The following is a 17,714-nucleotide window of genomic DNA, read 5'->3' as shown; positions in this document are numbered from 1 at the left end:
CTAGTTGTCTACTCCATCTCCATGTAGTATAATGTCTGACATTAGTTGTCTACTCCATCTCTATTTAGTACTATGTCTGACACAAATTGTCTACTACATCTATATTTAGTTCTATGTCTGACACTAGTTGTCCACTCCATCTCTATTAAATACTATGTCTGATAATAGTTGTCAACTCCATCTCTATTTAGTACTATGTCTGACACTAGTTGTCCACTCCATCTCTATTTAGTACTATGTCTGATACTAGTTGTCAACTCCATCTCTTATTAGTACTATGTGTGGCACTAATTGTCTACTCCATCTCTATTTAGTTCTATGTCTGACACTAGTTTTCCACTCCATTTCTATTTAGTTCTATGTCTGACACTAGTTGTCTACTCCATCTGTATTAAGTTCTATGTCTGACACTAGTTGTACACTCCATCTCTATTTTGTACTATGTCTGACACTAGTTGTCTACTCCATCTGTATTTAGAACTTTATCTGACAATATTTGTTTACTCCATCTCCATGTAATACTATGTCTGATACTAGTTGTCTACTCCATCTCCATGTATTACTATATCTGACACTTGTTCTCTACGCCATCTCTATTTAGTACTATGTCTGACACAAGTTGTCTACTACATCTATGTTACTTCTATGTCTGACACTAGTTGTCCACTCCATCTCTATTAAGTACTATGTCTGATAATAGTTGTCAACTCCATCTCTATTTAGTACTATGTATGACACTAGTTGTCCACTCCATCTCTATTTAGTACTATGTCGGACACTAGTTGTCCACTCCCTCTCTATTTAGAACTATTTCTTACACTTGTTGTCTACTCCATCTCCATTTAGTACTAAGTCTGACACTAGTTTTCTACTCCATCTCCATGTAGTATTATGTCGGATACTAGTTGCCCACTCCATCTTAATTTATAACTATTTCTGATGCTAGTTGTCTACTCCATCTCTATTAAGTAATATGTCTGACACTAGTTGTCTACTCCATCTCCATGTAGTACTATGTCTGACACTACTTTTCTACTCCATTTATATTTAGTACTATGTCAGACCCTAGTTGTAAACTCCATCTCTATTTTGTACTATGTCTGATTCTAGTTGTCAACTCAATCTCCATGTAGTACTATGTCGGATATTAGTTTTCTACTCCATCTCTTTTAAGTACTATGTCTGACACTAGTTGTCCACTCCATCACTATTTAGTACTATATCTGACACTAGTTGTCTTCTCTTTATCTATTTAGTACTATATCTGACACTAGTCTCTATTTAGTATTATGTCTGACACTAGTTGTCTACTCCATCTCTATTTTGTTCTATGTTTCACACTAGTTCTCTACTCCATCTCTATTAAGTGCTATGTCTGACACTAGTTGTCCACTCCATCTCTATTTTGTTCTATGTTTGACACTAGTTCTTTACTCCATCTCCATGTAGTACTATGTCTGACACAAGTTCTCTACTCCATCTCTATTTAGTACTATGTCTGACACAAGTTGTCTACTTCATCTATATGTAGTTCTATGTCTGACACTAGTTGTCCTCTCCATCTCTATTTTGTACTATGTCTGATACTAGTTGTCAACTCAATCTCCATGTAGTACTATGTCGGATATTAGTTGTCTACTCCATCTCTATTTAGTTCTGTGTCTGACATTAGTTGTCCACTCCATCTCTATTTAGTACTATGTCTGACACTAGTTGTCCAGTCCATCTCTATTTAGTACTACGTCTGACACTGGTTGTCCACTCCGGAACATTGCACCATCAGGCTGCAAAACCATGTACAACCTGACACAATAAATATAAAAAATTGGTGGAGATTCGACATTGTCCGCTGTGAACTGGCGTATCACTGAACCTTGATAGGCGGTAATCCCATCATTTATCTTTTAATTTATTTTGACGACTGTATTGTCTGTGGTGTTTGTATTCGAATATATGTTTGTCTCGTGGTCATTATTGTTTGGGTAAGTGCGTTTTGCCCTTAGACAGGGTTCATTTTTATGTTTGACTACTGGGCTTATCCCTGTATATTCTATTGTATTATGTGCATGATTTGTTAACATGCACACTTTTTTCCTTTGAAATTATTTCGATTTCGGTTGGCAGCTGCCGAGATTCACCCTATATAACATGTACAAAAACGTAATGGTAGAAAACACAATGTTTTGTCTTGGTTTCAAAATAGACAAAAATAAATATAGAAGATGTAAAAAGTGTATATTCATGAACGGATTTTTTTTTAAACAGTTTTTTGAAAATTTGATTAATCAGGTTGTGAAGTGTATTTTTGTGACAAACTACATAAACAATAAACTAGTGTTTGAAACGAACAAAACAATTGTAGGCGAATATCATTTAAAAAAAAGTTTTACAACACTTACCCTTTAATTTGCCGTAATCCTCTCCGGAAATGTCAAAACACCCGGTTCAACATCCTCTTTGCCGTTCTCTTTCTCTTCGTGTGGCTTCATCTAACGTTGATGGATGCTTAAAAATTGTCCACTATAATGTTCAACTTCAATTGTAAAAAAACATTTTGAATGCCGAATAACGTAAACGTGACATTTTAGCTTTAAAGGGACACAATATAGGTGGATGCAAAAAGAAATGTTAATTTTAATACATTATTACGTTTAACTCATTGAACTTCACTGATCAATATAAAACAAAACATGTGATTTGTGAACAGTTAAAACATAATAATATCATTATGTACACAAATCAGTTGCTTATTTTTGTTTTGATCATTGAAGTCAAATGAGTTAAACATTATAATTCATTTAAATTAAAACATGTCATTTATCCGGTGTAACCTATAGTATGCCCTCTAACATAAACCTCTGGATCATTGCCGTCTAAATATTATCATTTAATTGGATGTTCTGATTTCATGTTCCTTATTTAGACTGACCCACGTGGGGGCATTTTGTTAACATTAAGTTAGACATATTTGTTTTAGAATAAAGTGCCTTTGGCTTTAAATACAAATGAAAAATGACAGCAACTGTCCGTGCCTTGTTACTGGCGCCTTAATTTCAATTCGTATAATTAAATTTGAATGCATTCACAATTTTAAATAATTGGTGATTGATACTGGTTATCAAGACTGCAGTCATCTCAATGTATTTCGACCTTAATATTTACAATAGTATTTCGAGGTAGATTTTGTTTGTTGTTAGTTGGGGGATTGTGGTGGAAGGGGGAGGGGCACATTAACGAGACGAGCGGTTATAGTCAAAAGATGGGCAAAGCAAATATAAAAATGCATTGTTAAAATGGCACCCTATTGTATTCCTCCCGATATATTTTAAATCGTAACAAAGTTCTGTTCAAATCATACTTCAGCGCCACCACTACTCAAACATGCAAAAACAAGAGCAACAGCGCCACTTTTTATAAAAATGTGCATTTTTCCTGTTTAAAAACGAGTAGTTAGTTTTGATCTGTGCCGGCGTATGTACTGTACGCAACAGTTTTATTTGCATGTACTAGAACGTTCCGACGGCCTGGCTATGCATCAATGTGTAGTTGAAAGTCTCGTATATCTCAAAATATGAATAATTCCGTATCGGGATAAAAGCTCCTGGCACCTCAGTTCGTAAAATATTAAAACGAAATCATCGCAAATCTTTTGTAGAGTTTTTACACGGTACCACATTCTCCGATTGTCGCAATATATCAATTTGATAAAAGATATCAGATAAAAGACAAGTCAAACTAACCTGTGCAGAAACAAACAGAAGGCACAGCTCCACCTCGGGAGTGTCGGCTCGTTTTCTTTTGAACGCTTAGACGTGGTGGTGCTGTTGTTTAGTAGGCGTGGTTCTGTTCTGGTAATTTGTTGCTTCTCAATTCTATAGAACTAAAGTTCTAATGAATTTTCTTTCACCAATATTCGAGAAATGACAAGTCATTTGTTTATTTGGTAATACAATGCCACAAATGCAAATTAAATAGCATACACAATACAATTTTGCGACACAGGAATGCACCAATACAAGCATGTTATATATATTTTACATGCTGTCTTCCCTTTCAATCTTAAAAGATGTTACTAGTTTATGAAATAAGTTTAAGGAGTATTGTGTACGTTCATTACTTAAACAGAACTATGTCGATAATCGTGACAATACACACATACAATAACTTACCTTAGGGTATCATTAAGTCTGCAAACCTCAGATGGTAGTTCATCAGTTGAATATCGAAATTTACACTTTTAGAAGATAACATTCAACATTTAACATTAATTTAAAATGTCACTAATACAAACATCGACTTGAATTGATTATAATAGATTCGTGCAAGTTTTGAATGAAAACAATCACAAAGTCGCTGTTTAAAGAAATGAAGTATTATATCTTAACCACCAACGTCTTGAAATATCCATTTATTAAAACCATACATTATTAAGGGCATGTTTTTAACAGTTGTCAGTAACCCAACATTTTCGTCAAACTTAAGCATCTAATGGCTATATTATCAACACAGTTCCATTAGCTTTGTGAATGAAACACAAATGTATGCAACTTGTCGGGTCATACAAATCTTAACAGGAAAATTTAAGATACAAATGCTCAAGTAAGTACAAACACTGATTATTTCCACTAAAAGTCGGTTTCCTACATACACATGTTTTTATTATTTAAAGGGACTCGCTCATGTTTTGGCCCCAAAATTAGTTTTCCGCTAAGCATCTGAAAACACTTAGATTACATCTTTTACTCTTTGATACCGTGTTTGCAGAAAAAAGAGTAATATATTAGTGGGGATCGAACCCGTAAAAAGTGCTTTCTACAACCCATAACAGAGCCCCTTTAAGAACTTGATACTTGTCATAGCGCAAATCCTTCCTTTATACTTTAATCGAATTCCACATCTTTCTGTGAGAATAAACGGTTTTGCATCCAACGCGCAATCACTTTCAAGCTTTTCGGCTGATTCAAAAGTGCTTTGTCCCTGTTTGAATTTTACTTCCGGTGGGAATTGGCATACTGTGTCGATTTGGCCATTTTCTCAGCGTCACGTTCGCAAAGTTCGTAGTCATTCACCCTATGTTCATTAAACTGAGGGATCTTTAACCTAATAGACTGCGGAGTTGTCTTATACGTTTGATTGTACGCGCATAAAGCATTTTTTCAGTCGTGTTTTTTACACGTGTTTTTTTTTTACTTTTGCGATTCGGATCCTAATACCAGACATTTGTCTTTCAACAAGATCGTTTGCTTTGAATCGGATACCTGGATTTTTTTTCTACAAGCCCATAATGGCAATTTGTGTCTAAGGGTTATGCCATTTTCATGCCTAGATAAGTTTCTATTGGAGAAACACGCCTCGTTGTCAACTCTGAAATGATTCAGACTGGCCATTTCTGCTAAACATTTTCTTGAAAATAACCAAAGGTTTCTCTGACGTCACGCAGCTTGAAAACACAACACTATAAGCACATATTGATAATCATATGACGGTCCTATGGGGTTCAATAGATTACACACTATGTATTATCACGGTTTTGATGGTACTCCGGTTCTGACATTTTGACAACAATGGAAATGTTTGACATTTCTTCCTTGAGTATTGTCCATTTTCGTGTATAAAGTGACTGTTTCATTTCAAATTCCTGGACGACCTTTGTGGGCCGAATCTTATATTTATGCCGTATTTCTTTCGAAACTAAAAGTCGGGTGCCTCTCAAAACTAGGAATCCTACAGCTGCGAATTTATCTTTAACAGTATCATAATTTTTAAAGTACATATTCTGCCATTGGTTAAAGAATCTCGAATTGCAGATTTTCTTCGTCATTTGTTTGCGGATCTTTTTCATTTCGCGTGTATTGACTGCTTTCACTCTGCCGATTTAGCAATGAATCACCACGTTCAATATATGGCAAATTGCGTCTAATGTACCTTACAACTCTGTATTGCTCCCCTTGTGTCTGAATTAAAATAGCTGATAGCCCAACGAGATATGCATTTCAATATATTTGTGTCGGCGAATTTGATCTTAACTTGCAGCTTCTGAATTAGCGAGGACATTTTTTAAGTCTTCAAATGACCCTTGTTCATTGAAACCCCAATTTAACTTTTGATTTTTTCTCGTAAGCCTGAGAGATCGTGAGATCTTGCATAAAGCGTGAATTGAAATACACTAATTGAAGAAGTGACCTACCTTCGGGCGAGGTACGCTTTACGGTGTGTTCAAAACATCCCAGTTCTTAATCGAAAAACATATTTACAACTTGGTTATGTTCAGTACTTAAAAAAATATAAAATAATATCGACACATTTTTTTCTGTATCAATATGTCTAACTTTAGTATAGCACAAAAGTAGCTGATACTGAAAACTTTCAGTCTTACACTGTGTGTGTCACGTCGAGCTTTCTGCAAATTATGGACCCATTGAGATCTTGCAGAACCACTTCCACAGTTGAAATGCCGTACCTGTTTCACCGCCTGGTTGGGAACGACAGCGGCTGACAAGAACTACTTACTAGGTATGTCGACTACCTTAATGATATCCATTTGTATCAGGTTTTGAATTTTAAATTCCAATTTGTCCTTAAGATTTAGGAATTTGGCGTTAAAAGTTGAATGATAGGCTATTGATATGAATGTTTAATTGAAAGTGTTGGTTATTTCCTATGCCTTGGAACGATTTAGATACTTCTTTACATTGCCATTTATAACGTTGTAAATATTAGGACCGAGCCTGAAAACAATAAAATGCAAAGCGGTTTCTGAAAAAGCACCCCACACACCTCGAGATAATCTAATTAAATGTGTTGCACATTTCTTAAGAAATACAACAGAAAAGCGTTGGCGTTTCACTCCACAGCGCTCTTATAGTAGGTTCGAGGGTGATGGATCGGAGGTGATTGGTCTTAGGTTATAACATTTCTGATTAGAAGTTTAGAGTTTATGAGGGTCAATGTTGTTATGCAAGATACAATATAATTATAAAAGCTTTATAAATTTAATTTGAACAGCATTGGTTTAAGTTTATCATGTACTAAATTGGTAAAGGAAAAAGTGAGTTTGCTCTTCTGTCACTTTATAGTGGGTCAGCTTACTCTTATACTGCTGGTTACTATGAAAACTGTAACGTGACAATACTGAAGGTGTTCGCGTTAAAGTTTAAAATTAAAGTTGGAACATATTCAAAACTTCATACCATCGGCGGCCGTTATTTTCGCCGAAGTTCTGACGATTTACTTCCGTTCTTAACGATGTGACACTTGTGCGCTAACACACTAGTACCGATCCCCGAAAAAGCCATGTTTGTGCTCCGATTTTGCTCCGTTGAAACAAATCCGTTAGGTGTGACAGGCCCTTAGTGTAGCCTTTGAGGTTACAGTCGTACTGTGAAAAGTATTGTGTTCCATTAACAGCTGTTTTATTTTATAATTTGTTATTTGTAGAATCAAACCACTAGCTGGATGATGGTTCCTAATCTTGTGTTATTTTCTTCTTCTTTTGACATTGATGAGGAACGACTTATGTCAAATATGTTTCAATGGCTCTACTTCGGTCAAGGTTGCCTCCATATATTTCCTCATTGTTGTACGTTATTCATCAAACGCCACCAGACGATGTTGGTACAGTAATGTTTCTATGAAAGAGTAAATACTTAACCCCCTGATTTGGTTACCTCCACAATCTAATGTGAAGTAGAAGAATTGTTTTAACTGTCGTTCTGCTGTCACTCTGTGAATCTGGCCTTCGTTTATTTTGCTTGTTAGTACTAGTATTTCAGTAATAAGTATAACCATTACTTTGTTTATTATCTTTATTAAATTTGATGACACTCATGTTTCTATGTTTATTTCATGTTTAAATACAACAATTTTAATTTCATGTTCCATCTGATTTGCCTTTATAAAACCGGAACTCTTTATGTTAAACATCTATTTTTTATTTGTAAGAATAAAGGGCCATATTTTCACTGACATCAGGTCGACAGTTTCAACAGGCTTTGGGCATTACTTGCATGATATATTTTCGATTACCTAAGTATGTCACTGATTCGTTTTTAAAACATCATCCTCTACCAATAGTCTTCAAGGGACTGCCAGATTGTATTTCAGGCGTGAGTTATACTTGTATCCCTTTCCATTGGAAGTCCGGCTTTCTGTACGAATGCCGATGAATGTTTTCCCCTCGAGATTATTCCTACTTTTAAGAGAATCTCCCGATATTATAATGAACTTAAAAGCTGTCCATATTTTAGCCAACGGAACAAGCATGATAATTGGGCCGATTGTTTAGAACTTTGTTAAAGTTAACAACGTGGTTAACGTGATCGATCGTTGGAAACATTTAAACGTGATTTATTTCATGATAAGCTTATATATTTTGATAAAGCAGGTACGGCTAAAATAGTTGTCTCAAATCTAGAAAAGAAACTGCAGATCACAGCTGTAGTCATTAAACTTCCAGAGCAGTTAAGATTTCAAAGTTAACAACGTTGTTTACCGCAATTGAATTCTGAATTATAGACAGAATATTGTTTTGACAAATGAATAAAAAATGCCCTATAGTGCACCAAAATGTCAGTACTTATTTAGTAATTGATTTTGTGTTGATTTCATATAATAAATTTAAAAATGTTCAAACCGTGTTAATGAATTGGTCTTTTATGAATAGCGAATTGTTCGGATGTAAATAAAACGTGAAACTACGTTTGGCTAGCGGTATTTTAGCGCTTGTTTAGTGCAGTTTAATGTCGACATTCTATTGATGAGATTGCGTTTGTTTGTGGTACAGTGAAATCCAAATAGTAAAAAGGAATGAGAAACAACAACTGATGCTGGGTTGGATCATTTAATTGTAAGCTTTAACAAAAAACAAATAAATATGCAAAATGGAATATATTTTAAGGTGTTTTTCGTTAAGATCAAAGAAATAAAATATAAACATGTACTAGTAATTCAACATACATTCCTAATTTTCACCAACTTCCAAATTTAAAATTAGTTTTTGTACATCATCAACTTTGACCTTGTCAATTCGACATGTTATCATTTGAAACAACAACCACAGTTAAGAATATGTTTATAACACAACTGTTGAAGCACACACACCGCACACAAGAATAAAGAAGGAACACCATCCACGATTCGGGAACATCGGTGTTAACCTGAGCTCGACCAGATCTGAACAATGAAAGTGTAGAACTCTCCAGACTCGATATATCATGACATTCCTTAGCCTTTTGATAATGAAGCCGATGTCTTACTATGCAGGGTATCAGTTGTAAAAAGTGAAGATCTAGTTATTTGTGTTGAAATGAGATGACAGTTGTTTGTCTTTATTTCAATTTGTTTCACTTAATCGAAACTTTTCAATAAAGTTTTTAACATAGCGGTTTCCTTACGATCATATATGTCATATGTATGATGCGTCTTCTTACAAAGTTGAACAGCGGATGAACTGTTGGATAAATACATAAATCCCATTTAAAATTTAAATAGAAAACAAAAATATGTTTTAAGTTTACAGATGTTGACCAGAAGCATCAAATGACAACTTTTCTCACGTAGGAATCCCACTTACTTTTGAATAAAAACACGCTTAATTTTATTTATCACATTTTATGAAATGCACGTATATCTGTTTGAAAAGTGTGTCCACAGATAGTCCATTAATCATGTTATCCGTAATCCATAAACGTTGTCGATGTTCAGTGCACCGGAGAAGGAAACTGTGTAGCATTTTAATGCTGTAGAACACTGACTAGCAGGCTCATCAGCATGACAGCGATCGATGCCGTGATCGCATTGCTGCTGCCTATATGAAAAAGATGAACATTTAAAAAAAGATAATAACTATGGAAGGAATGCAGCATCAAAACGATTTTTGTGACTTCTACTATTAATTATGTTTTGATTAACGATAAATTAACTACCTTATGTATTTTGAATCATAAACTAACGAGTCTTTATTCGTTATATTCCAGTGTGTATTATATTTTTATTATACGCCAAATAGATTGAAGGAAAAGAAGTTACTGTAAAAGAATTAACATCTTTCCAGCATTAAGATGTTCATAAGCTTGGCATACCATGGTTTCTTTACTTTCTGTTTTACGTTTTCCATATATTTTGTTTTTGTGAACCGATGTAAATATGATTTGAAATTCAAAGCTTGAAAGCAAATAATAGAAATAAACCGCATTACCTGTCGCAACACACGATTTTGATGTCCCATCAAGTGCGTAGCCTGATTTGCACACACATATGTCCTTCATGCACTCCGAGTTAGCGTCAAGTGTTGTACAGGTTGTATCCGCAGTACAGCCTGGTGTTAATGTGAACATCAACATTAAAACAGGGAGAACAAGTATGTTTTGAATATGAAAAAATATATCTTTATTGAGTTTTTTTGCGGATAGCGTATACTAAGATTTAACAATGGCTTTGGAAATTGAATAAAATGTATTTGAATTTAAGTACTTATACTTCAGAAATTTGTCAAGCTACTTTTTCTAATTTATACGACAATTTATTTTGCTTTTATCGAACCGTCATCGTTTTTTAATAAACCAATTACATAGTAGCACATGTGCTAAAAACAGTATGCATGACCCATATAATTGGTTAACCACAACTTAAATTTGATTTAAAATGCAAAGTAACTGTACAAGATGTAAAACAAAATTGATAGGTTATTACTTTTGGTTTCACACATAGTTCCAATAGCCTGCATTATATCGGCACAAGCGCAGACTGTTGTTTCACAATATCCTCCCAGCAGGTACTGACATTCACTTCCTGATGCCGTACAGGTAGCACCAACACCTTGAGTAAAACAGAAAACTTTAGGTACTTCACATAAGGGCAAAACTTCAAAAAAAGATTTTTATTTGGCATCAGTTAGGATATAAAATTTAATGCTTTCATCTTTCACATTTCACAAAATTAACATTAGATGTGATTTTCATAGATTCAAACAATAACTGCATCATATCTTTGAAACTTTTTGCATTAGTTACTCGAAATTGTTTCCTTCGCCTACAGATAAAGTCGGGATCACTAATCATAGAAGTATTTGGGGTTTACCTATTAGTTTATTATTATATGTATTATTTTTAAGTTTCCTCAAGTTAATGCATACTTTGATAAAATTTACCATTTGCGTTTATACTTTTTTCAGGATTGTTGGCATAAGAGTGAGGTTATGCACACAAACTGGTTTAAACCCCCAGTAAACATTTGCATTTTACTGACCGGTACCTAACAATCCTTGATAAACACACCTAGTTTTAAAGATAGTAAATTTATACGGTGTTTTTGTGGAGTTTTGTTGTTCCATGTGTATGTCTTGTAAATATGTTCGTGTGTGTGTTGTATGCCTTTGGCGTTTACCCTTTGCCATTAAAACGGGGTTTATGTTTAAACTTTCAGCTACTAAGCTTGTTTCTGTTGCTATAAATATTATTATATTAGTAGTTTACATATTGTTATCAGATTGTTTCAACACGTATTGGATATTATACTATAGTTGAGGATTTGCAATGTTACTACCTTCATATCTGAATTATAATATTTTTTTGATATCGCGTACTACATTAAATAATTGTTATGTTGATATATATGTGAATACTGTATATGTAAAGCTTTTACGTGATATCAAATATGAAATGTTATATTTTGTTCTGTTCATTAAAATTTTAATACAATTATTTATTTATTATTCACCTTGGTAGCTCAATATAATCACTGACTTACAGAAGTTATCAGCGGAAAATCTTTCACTTATTCTAAAGGAACGTACTTGACTCGAATTCCTCGTTGACTCAAACTTGAAGAAAAATGCTTTTTAATGTTAACTAATAAGAAGTTATTACTGAAAATTAATTGATAGCGGGTCTCAAGTTTGTCCATTAAACTTCAAGACTAGTCAAGTTGTGCCAGTTAACAACGATAATGTTAACAAGAACAATCATCTCAATTTTCCCTAGTTCTTTATATTGATTATTATTTTCATGCCGTACTGAAAATATTTTCTTTTAGCGTAAAATAGTACTTAATACCTGGCTGACAGTCGCCGCTTATTCCACCTGGAGATATGCCATAGGTCGCTTTACAGGCACATTTAGTAGTTGTTGCATCGCACACAGAGTTGGGGTCCAGCGTTGTACAGTCGCCATCGCCGTTGGGACACGCTAAAATGTAAATGTAAAAAAGTATAAATTAACATTAAATTGATGTAAATTAAATTAAACTTATACTATATGCTGCCGGGCCACCTCTGACCTCAAATGACATATACTATAACTGTCTTCAAGATGTTTTGATAATAACAATGCATTGATATGAAAACGATAAGAATATCTACAAATGGTAAACCAATCTTGAAGACATGTACTTGAATACGTTCTTTTAATAATTGGCCTATTATATTGTACACATCCTGCGTTGCTTGAGAAATAAGACCGATCTAATGACACTGTCATTTCACATGACTGCTACCTTCTCAATCACTTTCAAACTACTACCACATGGAAACTGATTCCAGATATTACCAGTCTAGTGATATTTGGTGGAAAGTCAGTACGTATGATGAAAGGAATAATAAGCGTTTCCGGGCAACCAGTAGCAACAACCTTTTTCTCCCACCTCAGATAAGTAGATTCAATAATTTAACCATGCTAGATATTCTTATCTTGCCCACGGGCGAAGATAAAATGCCCGTATGGAACTCCTTTTACCACATTGTAATTACCTCCCTTGTTGAAGACTGTCGTCAGTAGCATCGAGGAAATCTTGTCTTATGGTAATATTTAAAACGCTAATTAATTATTTCTCGCTTCAAATGTCACCATAAAACAGTTTTCAGGCACCATTCAAGAAATAATGATTCATTCTCCTTAGAACTGTTTAAAAATACTGATTTGACTATTAACATTAACTGGATCACTGCGCGTATATCCATGGCAACCACGTGCTAGCGCATATCCATACGCAATTATTTTCACTAAGCAAAAAAGAGTTCCAGCAAAAAATACATTTTCACTTAATTTTGTTTAACTGAGGCGGGAGAAAAAGCATCTACCATAGCCGCTCGTATAAGATAGGTTCATCCCGACCCCTGCGAAAGGTATTTTGCGGAAACTCGATAAACCTCGTTTCCGCAAAACACCCTACGCTCGGGTCGGAATGAACCTATCTTACACTCTCGGCCATGGAAGATACTTATAATCCAAAGAATGATGATTACGTGTGAGAACTTGATCCATAGGCATAATATCATATCGTCTTAATAACAATGTAGCCTTCTAAAATAACATTCACACAAAACAATGACACTAAAAGAACGATGCAATAATAATCAAACACATATGAGTGAACACATTTCACTACTGCAAAAATACATATTGTTAAAAAAGCATCATTACATTTTGCTTAGAATGAAAACGTTAGCATATATTTATGTTATTTCAAAATGGAACTCACTATAAATATAATACGAAAACATAAAGAAACATGAATATAAAACATCAGTTTAACACATCAGTACCTAACAATACATCAATTTGTACCTTAATGTATACAATAAATTTCATTAAAATTAATGAACTGAGTAAGTAGGACAGTCACACATGTATTAACGCCTTACCCGACATATACATAATGTAATAATGTATGGAATAATGTATACGATTCTTAGAACAATTTTTGCAATTGCTAACGTAAAAATAACTCCTTGCAGCAGACTTTAAATGTCTTTTCGTTGTTAGATTTACGTATTCCTTTTGGTAAAAAGTTCAAACGTTGCCACTGTACGCGTGTTTATTGTAATGTGTTTTAGGTTAAATGTGAGCAATGTCTTGTCGGGTAGAAAATAGTAACCATATATTGTATTGTTAGATATCTTAATACCATAACAGCTGTTTGATATTTGCAACGGTATTCAAATTGAAGCCATTTTATTTATTTTTTAGATAATTCATGTGTTGGCGTTCTTATAGTCTTAAAGAGAATACTTTTTGCAGCTCTTTTTTGAACCAGTGTTATTCGTTTCATATGCGTTTGCTTACTTTCCACCCAAACACTACAGCAATAGTCAAGCATCAGAGGTATATACGATTTATAAAACAATTGTCTCATTTAATACGTTAAAAAGTCATTGAGTCTTTTTAAAAGGGTTATCTTTGCATTTACTTTCTTGCAGACAAAGTCAACTTGCATTTACTTTCTTGCAGACAAAGTCAACTTGCAGGTTCAATGAAATGCTGAATTAATAACGATTCCAAGCAATTTCTTCGAAATGACATTTTCAATATGTTCTTCGTCTAAGAATAATTTCAGTGCACATGCATATCTTAACTTTGCATTTGAACCCAGCAACATGCAATTCGTTTTTAGTGGATGTATTGCAATATTGTTTATTTTGCACCACTCCGATTCCATATCTAATTTATTTGCAACGTACGTTCAATTTCCTGCGTATTTGAACTTTTTGCATAAAGTGTAGTAGCATCAGCATTTAAGTCAATGAAATATTTGTCAGTGTTTAAGGTAATGTCATTTATGTATATAAGAAAAAAATAGGACCAAGAATGAATCATTGAGGAACTCCAGTATACTCCAGTAACTAAATATCATATCATTAGCAGTGCATGTACCAGTGACATCCCACTGTATCAAGTACAATATATCAAATTTAAATGATTGTGTTTTTCTTTTATCATTTTGTACTGAACAAGGAGTTTTTACCAATTCCAACACAACCAGTCAAGGTGTATACTGCTCCACACGCACATACGGATGTCGTCCCTGAAGTATCGCAGAAGGCAGATCCAGCAGCGATGCATTCATACCCATCTTTTGTACATGTGTCCCCCTCCACTGAAGAAATAGATGTATTGTGTGTAAGGGTTAGATGCATACCTGATCTATGCAAAATATAAGTACAATACATTATTCTTGTTTGTGTGAAAAACTATTGCGCAGCATAGATGACGTCATCATAAGGTTGCGCGGTCAAAGCACGTAGGTGTAACGAACTAGGCAGATCTTGGTTTTAAGACTGAATTAACTTTAAAACGTGTACGACAAGGAACGTTTGTCATGAACGGCAACGGTTCCAGTGTTATTGATGTATAGTCGAACCCCGTTCGCTCGAACAGCCAGGGACCGGCGAAAATACTTCGAGCCTCAGAAAATTCTAGCCAAGCGGAAACGTTTACCTTTAGAATAAAGAAATCGATCCTTTACATCTAGTTCGAGCAAACGAGGAATTCGAGTCAAGCGACTGTACAAAATATATTTTTGTTCATTTTGTTAATTGCAAGTAATAGAAATTTAGAATAGTGTTTAATGAAAGTTGAGGTATGATTTCAAATTGCTGCATAATTCAGAATTATACAAACAGAACTTGCACTTCAGGAAATAGTCAATTTCTATAACATTGATAACTTTTAAAGCATTTATCCACTAAATTTCTCTGCAACATATGTTAACGTAAAATTTAACGGACACATATTAATGTAAAACATCAAAATATGTTTATGGAAAGGTTATCTTCCTTCGTCAACATTAGGTACATTTTATGTATAACAAATTAAACCTTATTTTAAGGGAGCGACACTTCACGTATACATTTGAGCATATCAATGGATATCAAAGGATATTCCTTGTCACTTTTCTTTATAAACAAACGTATTTGAAAGTATAGAAAATGATTATTTATGAATAAAGAGCAAAAGGCAAACAAAAGCTAGCTTACAAATTTACCAACCTCATATAAGAATTCATAACTACAAATGATTAACCGAAGGAGAAATTTCATAGTCAGATTATTAATGTTGAAATTGATTTAATATAATGATTTATTCTTTTGTAAGATAAAGAAGGTAATTATCGAGGGCGGCCTTTCCATTGGTATATTAGTTATGCATATTTATATCAAAATAGTTTGGCGTCAGATCAGTTATAAGATACGCCGATTATGTTTATCGCACGCTTTATAAATATAAAACAAATGAAACGCCCAGCCTTTAATTTGTCGTCTTCTAACGATACTATTTATGCTTTCATTGTTTTGTGTTCCAATATGCAAAATTGTATAAAAGAGTGCTAGTGCCTCAGTGCATACTGTTTTAATGACTTATCTATAATGTGGAGTTAACCCACATTACTAGTAGATTTATATCTTATAATAATGAGATCGTATCTCGTTCTAACTCGTTAGTAGGAGAAACTAGGTCCAAAGTAGGAGATACTATGAAATAATTATGAGAAATGTAGTCCAAATTAGGAAATACAGTCTCGTATTCAAGAGATTCGTACTAAGTTCTTATTATGAGATATCATATCATTACAAAATAATCCATTAAGACATTCAATCAGATTAGAATTAACTAAATATCATACCATTAGCAGTGCAGGTGCCGCTGGAATCCTTATAACCGAGGGCACATGCGCACACCGGACTGGCCAATGTATTGTCGCATACTTGGCCAGGTGTAACGGAACACTCTCCCAATGCGCAAGTTGCGCCGACAGCTGAAATATAAAATTGTGGTAACAGGCTAATTTAGTGTTTTTCAAAAAAGTATCAAGATTTTCACTGTTATAGGAAACTAATAATCATGTGGCTAAGTTTTATAAATAGTTATTGTACAAACGAAACATTTCCATTACAAAAGTGTTGTTTAAATTTATAATGGAAAAGACTGAAAGCTTAGGTAGACATCACATTTAGTGTGTTTTTGTACCATTTGAATTAATTGCAGTACTTTAAATGAAACGATTGTGTTTAAAATACATTCACAAGTATACATTCACAAGTAGTACTTAGTACCTATATGACAATAGGCCCAAAAAATTGAATATTTAAGGTACATTGATGATACATAGCATTCACTAAATGCGTTAATAAAACAGATTGCTGGTGTTAGGATCATTGATATACGAATACATACCTTTGGCAACACATGTCGCCACATCGTCAGCGCCGTCGAGATAGTATGAATCCGTACACGTACACGAACCGGCGGTACATTTAGAATTGGCGTCTAATGTTGTGCATTCACCATCATTGGCACAAGCTGCAAAACATATTAAATATCATAACAAAATCAATAATAACTAAAACATGTAGCATTAAATTCACCTATTTTCTTAAACGTTGTGCAATTTTGAACGGAAAGTAAATGTCAATAAAAGCGCTGTTTCCGACGAAAAAGGATCAAACAATTTATTTTTTTATGAACTAGTACCAAAATAAATCGTTTATTGACATTGTTCAAACACGTTTACTTGTCGGGGTGCATGTGCCTCCTACATCAGGGGCTATTGTGGCGCATGTGCAGGTGGTTGTCGATAAAACACAGTGCGAATTCGGGGTAGTAGCACATTCGTTATTTCCAGCTGAACAGGTAACTGTTGAACGTAAATAATAAGTATTCAAACATAAGTGCAAATACTGATACATTCGTATCATCCGATTCGCTTTTTGGATGATTCTTACCCCTTTTCAAAAAGATTTTTTGCATCAGATTTGCATGAATACACCAATCATTACACAAATACTGTCATATTAACTAATGAAGTTGCAATCTTAGATGGTGCTTTTTAAATCATTATTATATTAATTTGGCCTTAAATCATCACCCATTTCCGCTTCACCACACAAATATTTGCCATCATGCCTAAACATGTTTGACTATTACACTTTGTTCAATTTAAAT

At 34.1% G+C, this 17,714-nt stretch overlaps 1 protein-coding gene across 1 annotated transcript; it reads right to left on the bottom strand.

The window, feature by feature from the left end:
- Positions 1-9,731: 9,731 nt before the first annotated feature.
- Positions 9,732-17,376, bottom strand: LOC128230774 (uncharacterized). Its single transcript, XM_052943216.1, has 8 exons — positions 17,284-17,376; positions 16,947-17,072; positions 16,396-16,527; positions 14,778-14,868; positions 12,051-12,182; positions 10,690-10,815; positions 10,196-10,315; positions 9,732-9,805 (listed from the first exon to the last, which is right to left on the bottom strand). Exons 2-8 carry the CDS (start codon positions 16,968-16,970, stop codon positions 9,732-9,734), a joined length of 699 nt encoding a protein of 232 aa, XP_052799176.1. The 5' UTR covers positions 16,971-17,072; positions 17,284-17,376.
- Positions 17,377-17,714: the final 338 nt, after the last annotated feature.

This window comes from Mya arenaria, chromosome 4 (assembly GCF_026914265.1).
Source record: "Mya arenaria isolate MELC-2E11 chromosome 4, ASM2691426v1".
NCBI lineage: Eukaryota > Metazoa > Mollusca > Bivalvia > Myida > Myidae > Mya > Mya arenaria.
The sequence above is the reverse complement of the archived record's forward strand: the minus strand, read 5'-3'. Positions and strand labels throughout refer to the sequence as shown.

What these genes read in the sequence shown, in the direction of transcription:
- LOC128230774 (XM_052943216.1), bottom strand. Translation starts at nt 16,970, where the DNA reads ATGTGGCGACATGTGTTGCCAAAG. An exon ending in GGCGACATGTGTTGCCAAAG is followed by an intron (nt 16,528 to 16,946) that starts GTATGTATTCGT and finishes TTTATATTTCAG; the next exon opens with CTGTCGGCGCAACTTGCGCA. An exon ending in AACTATGTGTGAAACCAAAA is followed by an intron (nt 10,316 to 10,689) that starts GTAATAACCTAT and finishes CATTAACACCAG; the next exon opens with GCTGTACTGCGGATACAACC.